Here is a 15,357-nt window from a genome sequence, read left to right on the forward strand (position 1 = left end):
TAACACGGAGACGAGATTTCCCCCCTTCAGGCTGCGTCGCGAGGAGGCTGGCCTTTAGTTTTCTCGAGCGGCAGCGCCTAGCGCGGAACGAAAGGCTCCCGCGCGCCCGCCCGCTTGTTTATTCGTGAGGGGGAGATATCAGATATGGACGGACAGCGACGCGGCACCGGGAGTTTTAAAGCCCTCCTCCCCCTCCCCGCTCCCGGTGATTATTAAGAGCGGGGGCGCGGTCGGCGGTAGGAAAGAAAGAACAGTCGAAGTAAAGCGGAGGACTTCACAGTGACTTCACCCGGCCGGCGTCCAAGCAAGCAAAGCAACCCGGCTGCTCGTCCGAAAATCCTTGGCGGGCGGCGAGCGATCGCGGCGTTGCTCCTCGCCGATTCCAGCTGCTGGGCTGATCGGCGTTCGACGGCTTGGGGCTGGGAGAGTCTGGGCCCGGAGCGATCGCGGGAGACGGAGCGGCCGGCCATGGCGTGGATGCGGTCGCTCTTCTCGCCGCTCAAGAAGCTTTGGATCCGCATGCATTCCGCGCAGAACAAGAGTACGTGCCATCAGCCGTCTCCCGGCTCCTTCTGTCGTTCCTGTTCTAGTGCTCGTGCTTTGATCGCCGATCGATTGAATGCAATCCAATCCAATCCAATCCATGTTCTGATATGTTCTCTGCTGCGTGTTGTGATGAGCAGAGAGGGGCATCTACATCCTGTACGAGGACGTCAAGTCGTGCCCCTGCGAGGACGTGCAGATCCTCTGGTCCATCCTCGTCGAGTCGTCCCACCCGCCGCTGCTGCGCCTCGAGCACTGACTCCCTCCGACGACCGGGCTCCAGCCGCCCACCCCGTCGAGCACGGCGCAGTAACGTACCGACGGCGGCTGCGGCGCGCGGGCAGAGCATCAGCAAGCGACTGATTGTTCCGACCGACACAACGAAACCGTCGGTGTATTGTACATAAAGATGACGAGTGGCGGTAGTTCACCTTCTTCAACCGTGATACGATCGCTTCGAAGCGGGAGAAGAAAAGAAGAGTGTTCCCTTTATTTGATCCATGGTCCAAGGAGATGGTGTGCGTAGGAGATGACCTCCTTGATTCATCCTGCCCCGTCCTCAGCAGAGCAGATGCAGAGCAAGGCGTCCCTCACCGACACCGCGAAGCGAGTTTTTTTCCTTTTCCTTTCTCCTTCGCTTTTGTTTTTGGAAAAGGAACGGCACGGTTGGTGATCAGGGTCCTAGCTTGTAAATACAAAAGGCAAAGAGCAACAAAAAAAAGTGTATATACGGAGCACTACGCACGCGGAGCACTAGTAGCGACGAGTGATGAGAGTTTTTAAAGGGTCCGCCGTCACAAGTTGCAAGCGTCGCGTGGCTCGCGTGCGCACCGCAGCGCAGGCATGGGTGGTGGTTGACCCCCGGGAGCACAGGTGTGGGCCGGCCGGCGACAGAGCCGCCCGGGCAGCGCGGGCGGACGGCCGGCCGGCATGGTTAATGCGCTCGTGACGACGGACGACTGGACGAGGAGGGATCCATCATCCATCCAGTCCGGTGGCGGGTAGCTTTCGATCGCGCATCGTTCGTTTGTCATTGTCAACGTCGCTTGCTAGGTTGGTTGCCGCCACTTCGCCGTCGCGTGACGGGCGCGTCGTGCCCGCCGCGGGGAGCCCAGCCGATCGAGCCGACACGAGCAGGGGAAAGCCTCGCCTCGTTTCGGGCGTTACGTTCAGGGGCAGGCCATCACAAAGCCGGGCTCGATCGGCAGGTTGACAACCCGCAACGTTTCGGTGACGAAGCGGCACAAAAGGCGTTTTGAGTGACGGCATCGCGTTTTAGCTAGCTCTGGAATGCCAACAAGTCCACACACACACACACACTAATCTTAATATAGAGTGTCAGATTAACATTATAAGTGCAGTTTTCCCCTCTCTGGTTTTGCCCCATGGTGGTGGTTGGTGGACACACAAACCACGTGTATGTACTCGTGCTCAATTGCTCACGTGCGCGCACCACCGTAGCGAGCTGAGACTACCGACAACACACATCTGGGCCATATATGGACATCTGCTGATTCCCGAAGTGTGCACCACTCGCGTTAACGGACCAGAACGGAAGGCAATGGGTGGACAGTAGAATTTTCAGCATAGCCTGCTTAGCAAAATGTATTACTCCTTACCTTCCAAATTATAAGTCGTTCTAATTTTTTTTAAGTGAAAGCATCTTCAAATTGACCAAAATTATAGAAAGAATTATAAAGATTTAAGACATCAAGTAAGTATACTATAAAAGTATAGTTAATAAAGAATCTAATAATACTTATAATATTATTTATTATATAAATTTGATCAAACTTGAGATGCTTTAACTCTCCTGAAAGTTAAAATGACTTATAATTTAAGACATAAGAAATATTTAATTACTATCTATAGAGATCCAAACAGAGAGGTCCAATTATTAGCAGATAAATATTAACATTCTATTTAGTAAAATGTATTCGAGGTCTCAATCTTTGATAACTCCCAAAATTATTGCAAAATCTTTACAATTAAGTACAAGCATGCGTTTGACTTGATACTCACCAAGCGCTAAGGTTCATGTATGCCATCAGGCACCCTGCTTAGAATTGCTTATATATCATAATATTACAAGTATTGGTTCATATGGCCATCTCTCCCTTTTTTCATGAAAAGCCTCAGTGTCCCAGTTATGGCCTCTGTTTCATTATTTACAGCAGATTTATTCTCGAGACAATGACACTAGATGGGAAAACTGCTCGCTTCGAAGGCATTGATAAATTACAATGTCGTAGAACTGCTGTCACAGTGACTTATACAAGAATGAATAATCTAAACTCTTCAGTGGAAAAAAGAAGACTTCGAACTAAGAGTAACATGGTTTTTTTCTGAGCCAAGCTATACGAGCAACAAATGGGCCAATTTCTGTGATCATTAGAAGCGAAGCCATAGCAAATGATTCATGAGGCTATCCTTTTCGCATGTGACAACTTTTTATCAATTGTAGAAACATGTCCATTTCTACAGTTCTTGAAGTCCCTAAGAAGTACATTGGTAAGGCAACAGCTTATATAACAAGAAACAGGGAATATTTGTGAACTCTTTTATATTAGAAAAGTCTTACCATATCCATTTTTTTCTGAAGAGGAATTAGGGCAGACTCACAATCATGTCCTACCTGGATGTTGCTAGTGTCATTCTGAAGCTACCTTCAGTATTCAGTTATGGACTTCTAGTACTTGATACCAAGCAAGCAAATGCATCGCTGAAGTTCATGTTACCTTCTCTCGCAACGCATCTGGAATGAGCAAGCTAAAATGGGTCATACAGGAAAACATGATGCAAAACACACAATGCTCCCGTAATCACATGGAGAAATGGAAACAGAAATGAGAATACTGAAGAGCATATAGAATAAGTAAAGTATAGTGAAGAGCATATAAAGAATAAGGACTAAAGACGAATTGATCAATAAAAGTCACTTCAATCCATCATACATGTATGTTGCATCAAAAGAGGTTTTCACTACCATTAAAGTAAAACGAAATCAAAAGGCATGACAGGCAACAGAGCAAAGTAAAACAAACCCTTAAAATCCATTGGTTCAGGTTCATACATTCACAGACATTGAAGGAGCATATGATACAAAGGAAGATTCAAAGGAAGAAAAGGATTCCAAACATCCAATACAAGTGCAATGGTACTATGAGACTTTGGAAATCACATTGTTTGTTTTTATAACTCGCTTTGGTTTGTCATAAGAGTAATTTGGTAATTAAATATATGTTTTTTGTTTCTTTAATACATGGACTAATTAAAGTAGTTGCATGTTGCATCTTGTTTCCTCCTGATTTTATATCAGTATAATATCATATTATAATACTAATTTGATTCAAAATAGTTTTATGAAAAATATAACACTTCCCAGAAAAAATGAATTAATTAATATGAAATAAATTAAAACATCAAAATACAAAGGCCTAAGAAGAAGAACAGTAATTGAACTATGATGGTTAACAAAATACAGTAATTGCGTTTCGCAGAAGCTTAGTTCAAGAAATTTCAAAACATGAGATGGAATGCACCAAAGTCCCCAAACTGGACATTATAGATTTAACAAGGGCAATAATGAATACAAATAAATATAAAAATACTTAAAGATATTATTAGATCAAAGAACAATAACATGCTTTTCATGCAAACAATGATTAGATTGGGAAGTGTCATACTTATTTTTTCTTGCATGAGAGTAACATAGTCCATACTGTTGTCTCTCCAGATATATGGAAGCACGCTTTGATACATATAGAGTGTTGGACAGATTCCAGCATCTTCCATCCACTGCAAAACCTACATGGACCAAACAAAGACAATAATTAGAGACGAGATTAAGTTCGACACCTACAAACTATCGTCCATCTTTTCCCCCTGTTTCATACATATTTTGAGTCAGATACTAATCAACTCCTAACTTAAAATGCTTGTTGTTTGCTGGAGGCAGAAGGTTGAATGAATAATTTACCATAATTCAAAATTTTCTAACAGGTCATAGCGGATGAAGGCTTCACACCAAATAACAAGACAAAAGATGTCAAACGAAAAAACAATGTATGACATTCTGATTTAAAAGAAATAATGCAGATCTTTAATACACCAACATCTTATCACAATTTAGCAAGTTGCAAATGGAATCTAGCAAATATAATCCTCTTTTTTTAAGGGGGTCTTTTATGAAGGACTCATCAACTCTTATTCAAATGAGACAGTATAGCTGCCTAGCGATAGGCCCTGTGTACCTCAACATACTTTCTCCATTTCCCCACAACTAAGAGATTTCTCAGCAGAATCGTATAAGTAGAAAGGCCCACAGTAGAGCATGAAGTCACCATCTTATAGAACAGCTGTGTGATAGAAAATCATAACAATAAGTATCATCCTTCAAAAAGTCCAAGGAGAAGCAGTAACAGGAAATGCACGACCAACAGACAAAGCACCACTACTGAAATAGTTTTTTCCACAAGTTTTATGAACAAGTCGGTGTGTTCCTCAAGCATCAAAGCATTTCACAAAAGAAACAGTGATTATTCAAAGCTAGTAAAGATGGTAATATTATTCTTCATGCACAAATCATTTATTTGGTAGAGAACAGCAATATATAGGTTATGCATGGAGGCTATATCTTGCTGTCACACATTTGGTGCCATTAAGAAACCAACACAGTAACACTGAAGGAAGATTAACATCAGACAGAAGTAGTAATTCCTCTGAAACAGGAGTCTACCGGAATTTCTGATGTTAAGATCAAATGGTTCTTAGTTTGCAGGAAAAACATTATGGTGCCAGAGCAGTTTCTGCCAGGTAACTGGGTAATGTAAATAAATGATAACAAAGTAGTTATTTCCATGACATTGTCTTAGTTGGAAATTGGAAATTATATAAAAAAATATGTTACACATGGCACCTTCTTAAGGGGAGAAATTATACCTTCATCATGCTCTCTGTCCTGCCACATTTTCCAAGAAAATTTAAAATATGGTTTAGTGTGCCACAAGAAATTGATGAGAGAGAGGAATCCAAATGTTCGATTATTTGACTTGCTGTTTTCCAGTCCCGTAGCCTGTTGCCAAGCAGTGAAAGTCCCACACTCCCACAAGTTAAATTACCAGGACTAGTAATCTTTTAAAAGAAATATAACAGAAAAATAGAACATCAAACTACTCCTTGCATCAAATATCCATGAAAACAAGATAAAAGCATGACATGATCTAGATGATAATGGTTATTGGTGCAGAGGCTCTTTTTCTAAAACTGCAAATGCCCAACAAGTAATATAAAAGGATGTCATTGGATAACTGAACAATCATTTGAACAGAGTAAGCAAACAAATAGTTCCAGTAGCCTCAACACATCAGTTTGTTAGTTACACGATTTGTTCTAACGCAAAAGAGAGACATATTACCCATGACAATGTTTTATCCTGCTATCTCAACAAATATACGACTTTAGTTCTATTGTTTCTTATTGACGAGTAATTGTATATATTTGGCGAGGTGACACCAAAACAACAAGCAGGTACATGTGAGTATCTCAAATGGTAACACAATAAAATACAAATGGTAATTCAAAAGTTCAGCTGCATAATACTATGTACATAACAGGAGTGAAAGTTACCCACGCCTAAATATGTAGTACAACTAAACATTGTGATGCTGCACGCTGCAGCAAAATGTAGATACATTTAAGAAGTCAACATAATAGTGGAGAGTGAACACTGTTTCAATAATAATCAACCTAGTCACCAATTCAAGAGTGCACATACAACTTAAAACAGTGGATAAACATACATGGTGCAAGAAGACATTATCTCAAAATAAGCCTTTTGGTTCAATTGAATCTGTTTTTGCTTCATGAATTCCATCAACTGAAGGACCCTTTCAGGTTGACCTCCCTTATTCAATGCTTCCATGAGGGATGAACAGACAATAGCATCTGGCTGTATGTCATTACATTCCATCTCTTTGAATAGGTCCCATGCTCTCCTCCAGCTCCCTTATGAGTTATGATCCATATGGAACACAGGATTAGTTAATAATTTAAAACTATTGAAATATTTTCTCATCCTAAGAGACTCTTACCATCATCACTATAGGCTTTAATCATTGTTGTATATGTCAAAACATCAGGGAAGCAACCAGATTCTTTCATAGAATTAAAAGCAGATGCTGCTTCAGTTAGTTTTCCCTGAATTACCATTGTTAGAATACTGATTCTGTACAGTGAACCAGAGAGATAATGCCAGCAACACTTGCCTGTTTGACATATGAACAAATCACAGACGAGTAGACTTCCTTGGTCAAATGAATATTCAGGTCCATCATGTCTTCAAAAAATTGCAGAGACTCTACATACCTTCCCAATTTACAAGATCCGCTAATGAGTATATTGTAAGTCACAGCATCTGGCTTCACATTGCCTGACCTCATTGACGTGTACAACTCCAAAGCTTTCTTATAATCTCCCAAACTTAAATAGCTTCCAATGCCTGAGTTGTAAGCAACTGTATTTAGTTGGATCCCTCGAGACTTAGCTGCTGCAAGAATTATGCCAATTTTAGTTAGCTGCCTGCAGCGGCCACATGCTGTTAACAGAGTACTGATTGAAATAACATCCGGTTGAATGCCATCTTGTTCCATTTCATGCAGCAGACTAATGGCTTCCTTCAACATTCCAGCAGATCCATAAGCATCAATAAGTGCATTGTAACTGACTTTATTTGGCTTGCATGCATTCTTCCTCATTTCATTAAAGACCTCCCTAGCCCTCTCAGGTTGTGCAGATCTACCATAAGCATTAAGTAAGGAGGTATAGGAAACTATATCAGGTCTCAACCCATTTTGCTTCAGTAATTTAAAAGTCTCCAAGGCCTCTGTGTGCATACCATGTGAGGCATAACCACCCAAAAGTGCATTGTAGGATACAATATTAGGTCTGACACCTTCAGCAACCATCATATCAAAGACCGCCTTGCAATTTTCAGCTTGCCCACAAACAGAATAAGAATACATTATGCTAGTATATGTAACAACATCTGGAGGACATATTGTTCTTCTTTCCCTCATTGAGTTAAACAATTCAATAGCTTCCCCATACAGCCCAACCTTTACAAGGCAATGGATCACAATATTCATGGTGCACGTATCAGGGGCAACTTTAGAGGATTTCATAATTTCAAAATAAGCTATGGCTTTTGAATACTGAGCTCCATTCTTGAAAGCAGACAAGACAATGTTGTGCGTGATCAAATCTGGTCCTACACCATTTTCAGTCATCTTCTTACAAAGTTCTAAAGCTTTCTTCCAGTTACCAGCAGCCCCACACGCATTTATAACATTATTATACGTAGTTCGGCTAGGAGGTATCTGCAACAAAAAGTATCTTTTAAAAGAGCAAACTAAACCACCATAATGTATAATGACTAGGATTTTTTTCCAATGATGTTTATTTGTTAATGTCACTCCAGGAGCATTCAGGCAATTAGTTTTTAAGCAGTAATCCAGATCTTCATAGTAATCCTCAATGTCTATTCTGGTTTAGTGATGCCTATTCACTTTCAGCAACAACTCTCAAAATTTCATTAAAAAAATGACTGCTGCATGTATTAGGACCATGGTAGCATTTTTTTTTCTAATCAATCTATGGGACATCCTTTCAGTCACTGTTCTACAGCCAGAAAGGAAGGACAGACATATTTGGAGGCTATCTTCTAATGGACAGTATTCAGCCAAGTCGGCATATGAGAGTTTCTTCTTGGGTTCGACCCTCTTTCCTCCATGGGAGAAAATTTGGAAGTCCTGGGCACCACCTAAATGTCAGTTCTTCACATGGCTTGTTGCGCACAATAAGTGCTGGACAGCAGACCGACTTGCACGCCGTGGGCTGCCCCGCCCGGAATGCTGTCCACTTTGTGATCAAGATGAAGAAACCATCAACCATCTCCTGGTCGGTTGCGTCTTTGCTACGGAATTTTGGTTTCTTTTGCTAAGACAGGTCGGTCTTCACGCCTTATCCCCACAACCTTCAGAAAACTCCTTTCTTGATTGGTGGGAAAGAACTAGTAGTGCTACTTCTGAGCTGGTGAGGTAAGGTGTTAATTCCCTAATCATTCTTGGAGCCTGGATTATCTGGAATCATCGTAATCGCTGTGTTTTTTATGGGTCGGCTCCAAGTGTTGCTGGGGCTTTAATCTTGGCTGGAGAGGAGCGTCGGCTGTGGACCTCGGCAGGGGCTCGAGGATTATCCCTCCTGTCTGCCCCCTCCCTGGTGGTTAGTCCCTGGTGCTGATTGGTGCTGTTAGGATCGGCCTCCAGTTGTTTCCTGAGGCGTGTTAGGCTGTGAGTGCGTGGTGTTGTGTTTGTGTTGGTGTGTTGGGTGTTTGGTGTAATTGTTGTTGGGTTCTTACACCCTCCTTCTTCTTAATATAATGAGGCGCAGATCTCCTACGTTTTTCGAGAAAAAAAAACATATAAAAAAATTAAACATAACATCAGAATTTGAGAAAACACAAGATTAGTCAGATGTTTTAAAATGGAAAGTAAGCACAACATAAAAAATGAAATCACATGCAAACTGTACCAGCAAGTACATATCTTTGATGTACATGAGATGATTTATGGCATTATAAAACTAAATTTGTAGCAAAGCTACATGCAGCACTATGTACTTTAGTAATTGCCATTAATTCATTATTGGTGTTGGTGCAGGGGTAGTACTACTTGAATTCACTTCCACGGGTATTCACACATGAAAGCATGTGCAAGTGTGCTTCTACCCCTTTTTTTCTCGAATATGCAGGGGAGCTGTCAACGACTCATTTCAATTAAGAAGGTGCTTCTACCTCATTGCCCGGAAAAGAAGAAACAAAAGAAAAGAAATTCTCCCATGAGCATCTATCTACGAAGAATGGAGATTATGAATTTATACTGCAACAATAACTTGTTACATTCATTCACAAGGCTAGCAAGCCTCCACCTTCTAAGCATAGTGAGCAAAAAATTCAATAGTGAGTTCACAGTCTGAAAGCAATCATGAGCAATGATCAAGAAAACTCTCCAAGTTGCTCCATAGCATTAAGAAAGTACAAAGCACATCGAGACAAGTATGGAATTATGACGGAATGAATAATATAACTGTGAAGAATACTTACAGCAGCACGGTGCATATCATCCATAATGTTGATGGCCCAACGCCACTGGCCAGCTCGAGCATGAGCATGGATCAAAGAATTGTATGTATCAGTATCAGGCTTGCACCTATGGATATATTGTTAGTGTAAAGCATACCAAGAGTGAATAGATAATGGAAAGGCTACCATTTCACCAAACTAATGAAAAGACAATACAAGAACAACAGCTGCATGTAAACTATATTTTAAGCAACATATCTGATTGGTGTGATATAATAACAGTAGAAAATAAGGAGCATGGAACAGAAAAGGATATAGCTGGTAAACGAGAGGAGACAGAGGGCTGGGGTCAAGCCCTGACTTCCCTGCGCTTGGTAGAGAGAGAGGTTGGAGGGAGTAGATTAATCTTGCTTGGTGTTTCCAAAATACATCAAGGACTTATATTATATAATAGGCCTGATTACAATCGCCCCATGCACAAGCAACTATCTTATCTCTAGACAAACATAATCTCCTAACAACCAATATCTTCTTATAAACTGAATCCTCCTTGAACCAAGAGCCTAACTGAAACTGAACTAACTCTGAAACTTCACCGATTACCCTGACGCGGCTACTGCTGACTGCTTGCACCTGCGTTGGTACTGATGGCCCCACATTACAGAGTGGTTCATTATACATTGAAGAATATTACTAAATAACATAGTATTCACACAATACACCACAATCATATGTGGGGCCTACAGCAAGTATCCTATTCTGAATCAGTTCGGTGATTCAGCAGCATAGGATGGATTTTCTCTTCAATAGTGTACAATAAGGAAACGCAAAACAAATAAACGTCATGAAACTTTGCAAATGACAATCTAATACGATGAATCAGTAGAACTTCTACAGCAAACTTATTATTTGTAGTTAACTTATATGAGTCTGTGAATTCTTGTGACGGTGAAAGAAAAGAATAGGTAATTATTGTTCAAGGTGTTGAAAGTATGACATATGACCCATACCGCCATTCTTGCATCTCAAAGAACAGGCCACGCGCTTGATCAACCTGATTGTGTCTAGCATGTAACCTAATCATCATGCCATAAATGTCATTGCGAGCACAGTAGTTCTCCTGATTTTTCATCCAGCGGAACACATGTACAGCATGTTTCAAGGATCCAGAAATTGTAATTTCCTACAGGTGACACAAACTGTGTGAGTGCATTATCACTGGAACAGGCTAACTTGTAATCAGTGAAGTTATGGAGATGTTTGGTTTGCTACAAAATAAGAACCATGACTTGCAAGTGCAGAAGCTACTAAGGTGTTCTATAATACAGTCTCTAATAACATGCCCACAAAAAATATGGTGACAATTGACTATTGCGAGAACAACTAGATTTTCTGAACTGATTGAGAAAACCGTAGCTTTAGAGACATATTGATAGCGAACATCAAAGTTGTAAATGTCCATCTGAGAAATCCATAGACAAAACAAAATATCAGCAAAGTTGCCGATGCCACCTGCAAATAGACGCAAGGCTACCGTAAACTGTAGTTTAATCCTTATATAAAGAACCAAAGATAGTTGCTACAGAATACTTGCGCTATTAAGGTAAATTGATTATCTGATAGCATGTTAGCAACAAACAAAAGTGGTGATTGTAAATTTGTAATCATTGCATAGCGAAAATGATCATAATCTCAACTGAGAATGAACTTGTTACCATCAATACCAACTAGAACTCAACACTAAGGGCCTGTTTGGATCCTTCGAATTGAATTCATTCTAATAATTATAATTTAGGCACAAATTAATTAAGCTAATAGGGTTGTATATGTAATATATTTGTATATTATTGTTAGCCATACAAGGGAGATACTTCTATGTAGCATTTCAACTATAGGGAAGCAAGTTGAAGACCGTGCTATAAGTTAGAGAGTAGAAACATAGCATGATGATCTAGAGAATCAAATTCCATTTCCCACCCTATGAATTTGAGATAGGCATATATGTGAACTTGGAAAAGTTGTGGAATGCCAAATTCCAAACCAAAGCTTAATTTATTGAGTAGATTCCAATTCCTCCAAAATGAAAGGATCCAAACGGCCCCTAAGTGAAATAGATGCTGCACTATAAGTTCACCGCGTACTGCTCCTCTCAAGTATTTGCCCATTTGAATGCCACACTACTGGCCAATAGTAGCATCAGCACCAACAGTCATTTCGTCGAACATGTATCGGTATAGCAAGCAGGCGTGCAGAAAAAAGGGAGAGTATAGGGCTTTACGCGGATGAGCAACGGGAAATTGCGGCGTGCGAAGCGACCGGCCCAGCAGTTGAGCACGGCGTCGACGGCGTGCGCGTCGTTAGGAGGCAGCGCGAGCACGCGCGCGGCGACCTCGGACACCTTCCAGTCCCGCTGCCACCGGTTGCCCTCCAAGCGGAGGCGGTGCCGCGCAGGGAGCGACGCGGCGCGGACGCCGTCCACCTCGGTGCGGACCCAGCGACGGCCGCGGTCGAGGTCGACAGACACGGCAGGCCGACGCTCCGCCCACGGCGGCGGACCGGGCGCGCGCGGAGGAGGCCGCCGCGCCAGCGCGCGGACGACGCGCGGGGGCGCGTCGGGGTTCAGCGACGGCGGAGGCGGGGGTGCGGAAGACATCGCCGCGGCGCGGCGGCTTTAGCGTTGCGGATGGATGTGTGGGCGAGGCGTTTCCGGACTGCGTCATGTGATTTGACAAGTCCGTAAGATTAAAATTCGCTGGCCTTCGCTTTTCTTTTACCTTCAATCTTCTTCTACCTTAAGACAATCACAAGATGACAAATTCTTAGATCATAGATCACATAAAATAATTTTTTTCTAAGAAAAGACAAATCACAGATCCACCGTCGTCACCGCTCCAGGTCGCGGTCGCTGCAAGTAGCCACTGCTGACACCCAGGCTGCTCGCCTCCGCCTTATGACAAGAGAGCAACAAGTCTTCCAAGCGTCCATACCTAAGTATGTGCTCAGAATAATAAGTATATGACTTGCCTAGAGTCTTATGTAACGGCCGATCCTTAACCGACACACACAGGAAAAGCAGTGTAACCAAGCTATGCCCCGCAGCTGTGGGACACAACCTCTTACACCCACCAATACCCAACCATATCCCTGCCCGTCACCATTTGTCATTTTCACCATTTATATTTTCTAAGTGATAATAATACAGTAATATATTTCCTATATCTCGCAAGTGATAGGTAATCACTCGACTTCTATTGGAGTCATGTAGCATAGCAATCTACATGATCCTGTCATACTAGGAAGACTCATAGGATATATATATATATATATATATATATATATATATATATATATATATATATATATATATATATATATATATATATATATATATATATATATATATATATATAAAAGTGGGTTTCATTCAACTCCTTAAAACTTAATGCACGAATATAATTTAAATTACAGAAAAGTAGGGGTTATGCACCGGGTCTTACCTGTGTAAGATATAACCAAAAATCAGATCATCCACATCATCTGAATGGAAAGCCTATTGCATCATCTCCAGATTCCCACTCATCCTTCACTTGATCTATTGATCCATCATCGTACCTATATGATATGCAATGCGATGCAATGTAAGAAGTAATTAATCAACTACAATCGTGATTCGTATAAATACGATTTACGCCTCTCAAGTTAACGAGATAGTTCTAACGACGATCGTACTTAGGCTACATATCAAATAAGATGTTTTCCAACAAATGTTTTAGTTATAAAATTCCAAAGTGTTTCTTTATTTCATCCTATCGATTTAATCTCTATTCGAAATAGGGCATCATCATCTACCTAGCAAACTAATTACTCTAGAGCTACAAAAATTATAGTGAGCAACTAATAATATTAGTAATTACTATAAAATTTTTAGAGCCAACACTATCACCGATTTATCACGGAAATTTCTATAAGTTCACCTTTTAACAATATTAAGCATGTTAAAATAATTAGAGCAACCTTGGAAACATTTTCAAACTAGATGAACCAAATACGCTAATAGATAGATTATGATTTTAGGTGCCTAACAAAATTAGTTTGGTATTTTTATGATTTTTCTACACTTTATTTTCAATTTTTGAAGAACACTAATTTAACAAAACAAAACAACTCAATAGGAAAAGGCCTAGGCGGCCAAGCTCGGCTTGTAGGTGCGCGCGTGGCCCAACATGGCGCGGCGGCCCAACAGCCGCGCACGCGGCCTGCTAGCCAGGCGTGGCCCAGTGGCGTGGTAAGGACGTGGCGGCCCAGGCGGGCCGCGCGACCAGCGGCCCAGGCGAGGCCCACGGGTAGGACGACCCACATGCGAGCGCGGCAGCGGACGGCCCACCGGTGCGTAGAGCAACAAGCTGGCCCAAGCGGGGGCGCGACCGGTGGCCCAGTAAGCCAGCCCACGCGACCAGGGCAGGGCGATGGCTACACCTTAGCGATGAGACCCCCGAGCTTTCCTCAAATCATCTCGCAGTACAAACATACTATTCATGTGAGTCACATATCTTGCAATAAGAACCCTGTACAAACTTTCTACTTGGATTCTTACCCTTCTCTCTCCCACGGTGAAACAGAGGAACAGAGGAGCATCGGCTCTAGCCCATTCCCGCCGATGGAACGGCGACCAGGCGACATAGTAGCAGCGTCAGACCAGCCTGTGCGCACGGGCGTCGGTGATGCGGCCAAAGGTGGCCCATGGCACCCTGGCCATGCACGCACGTGGCTAGCCCAGGGGCGACGACGGGGCACGACCAGAGGTGGAGCAGCACAGCACTAGGATGCACCGATGGCGAACTACAGAAGGCACGGCGACAGCGGAGGTGGAGCGGCGCGGGTCCACGCTGCCCGGGCATGCTATGGACTTTGCGCTCGCACGCGGTGGCGGTAGAGGAAGTGGCCACAGCAACGCGGAGGAGCGAGGCAAGGCGAACGGCGTGGGGGAGGGAGAATAGCAGGAGCTGGGGACACGGCTCTAGCATGGAACCAAGGAAGCCTCGCGCATGGGAAAGAGCTGGCACTGGCGGACATAGCCGTGGCAGAGCGTTGTGGCTCGGTACGGTGGGCGTGGCCACAATGGGGTGCGGCATGCTGGCGCGCGGTGCTTGGTGCTCGATGGAGGCAAGGCGGAGCTATGCGCGGCAGTGGCGCTAGGGCATAGTGGGGGCTTGGCGCTGGGCAATGGAGGTGAAACTACGACGGGGGTGGAAGGCGCAGCGACGGTGCTCCTGAGGCGCACGGCAGAATGACGCATGGGCAACGGCGGCTCCGGAGGGGTAGCGCTAAGGCAACACGGCCACAGCAAGCAATAGCCAGAGAGGGAGAACATGGCGAGGACGAGTGGAGAGAACGCAAGAGGGTGTGAGCAGGGCGAGAGCAGCTCGGTGTCCTCATGAAGCAAAGGAAGGTGCAGCAGCATGTGCGGCCTAGCACAACGTGGCCGGAAGCGACGCCTGCGCGCGCACAGAACATGAAGGGACACGACGCGGTAGGGATAGAACCACGTGCTCTGCTAGCAAAAGCAAGGCTGAGTTAATGTGAGGAGACAACATGGCAAGCAGTGAGGGCGAAAAAGCAAGCAAAAACATACACGATAGCAGCAGCAAGGACGAGAGCGGGGCCGACAAGGAAAC

The 15,357-nt window shown here is 43.3% G+C and overlaps 1 protein-coding gene across 3 annotated transcripts; it reads right to left on the reverse strand.

Annotated features, from left to right (window-relative positions):
• Window positions 1-2,437: 2,437 nt before the first annotated feature.
• LOC136542490 (pentatricopeptide repeat-containing protein At2g41720-like) lies at window positions 2,438-12,409 on the reverse strand. 3 transcript variants are annotated; one of them, XM_066534958.1, is made up of 11 exons: window positions 11,961-12,409; window positions 10,693-10,865; window positions 9,704-9,809; window positions 6,810-7,919; window positions 6,636-6,741; window positions 6,345-6,549; window positions 5,485-5,617; window positions 4,797-4,901; window positions 4,230-4,350; window positions 3,125-3,298; window positions 2,438-3,029 (listed from the first exon to the last, which is right to left on the reverse strand). In XM_066534958.1, the coding sequence occupies exons 1-10, from the start codon at window positions 12,333-12,335 to the stop codon at window positions 3,273-3,275; spliced, it is 2,460 nt and encodes an 819-aa protein (XP_066391055.1). In that variant the 5' UTR covers window positions 12,336-12,409; the 3' UTR covers window positions 2,438-3,029; window positions 3,125-3,272. The 3 variants fall into 3 exon arrangements, with proteins under 3 accessions (XP_066391055.1, XP_066391054.1, XP_066391056.1); XM_066534957.1 differs by having other exon boundaries at window positions 2,438-3,039; XM_066534959.1 differs by having other exon boundaries at window positions 2,438-3,039; window positions 10,693-11,194; window positions 11,961-12,095.
• Between the last annotated feature and the right edge of the window lie 2,948 nt (window positions 12,410-15,357).

This window comes from Miscanthus floridulus, chromosome 3, assembly GCF_019320115.1.
Source record: "Miscanthus floridulus cultivar M001 chromosome 3, ASM1932011v1, whole genome shotgun sequence".
NCBI lineage: Eukaryota > Viridiplantae > Streptophyta > Magnoliopsida > Poales > Poaceae > Miscanthus > Miscanthus floridulus.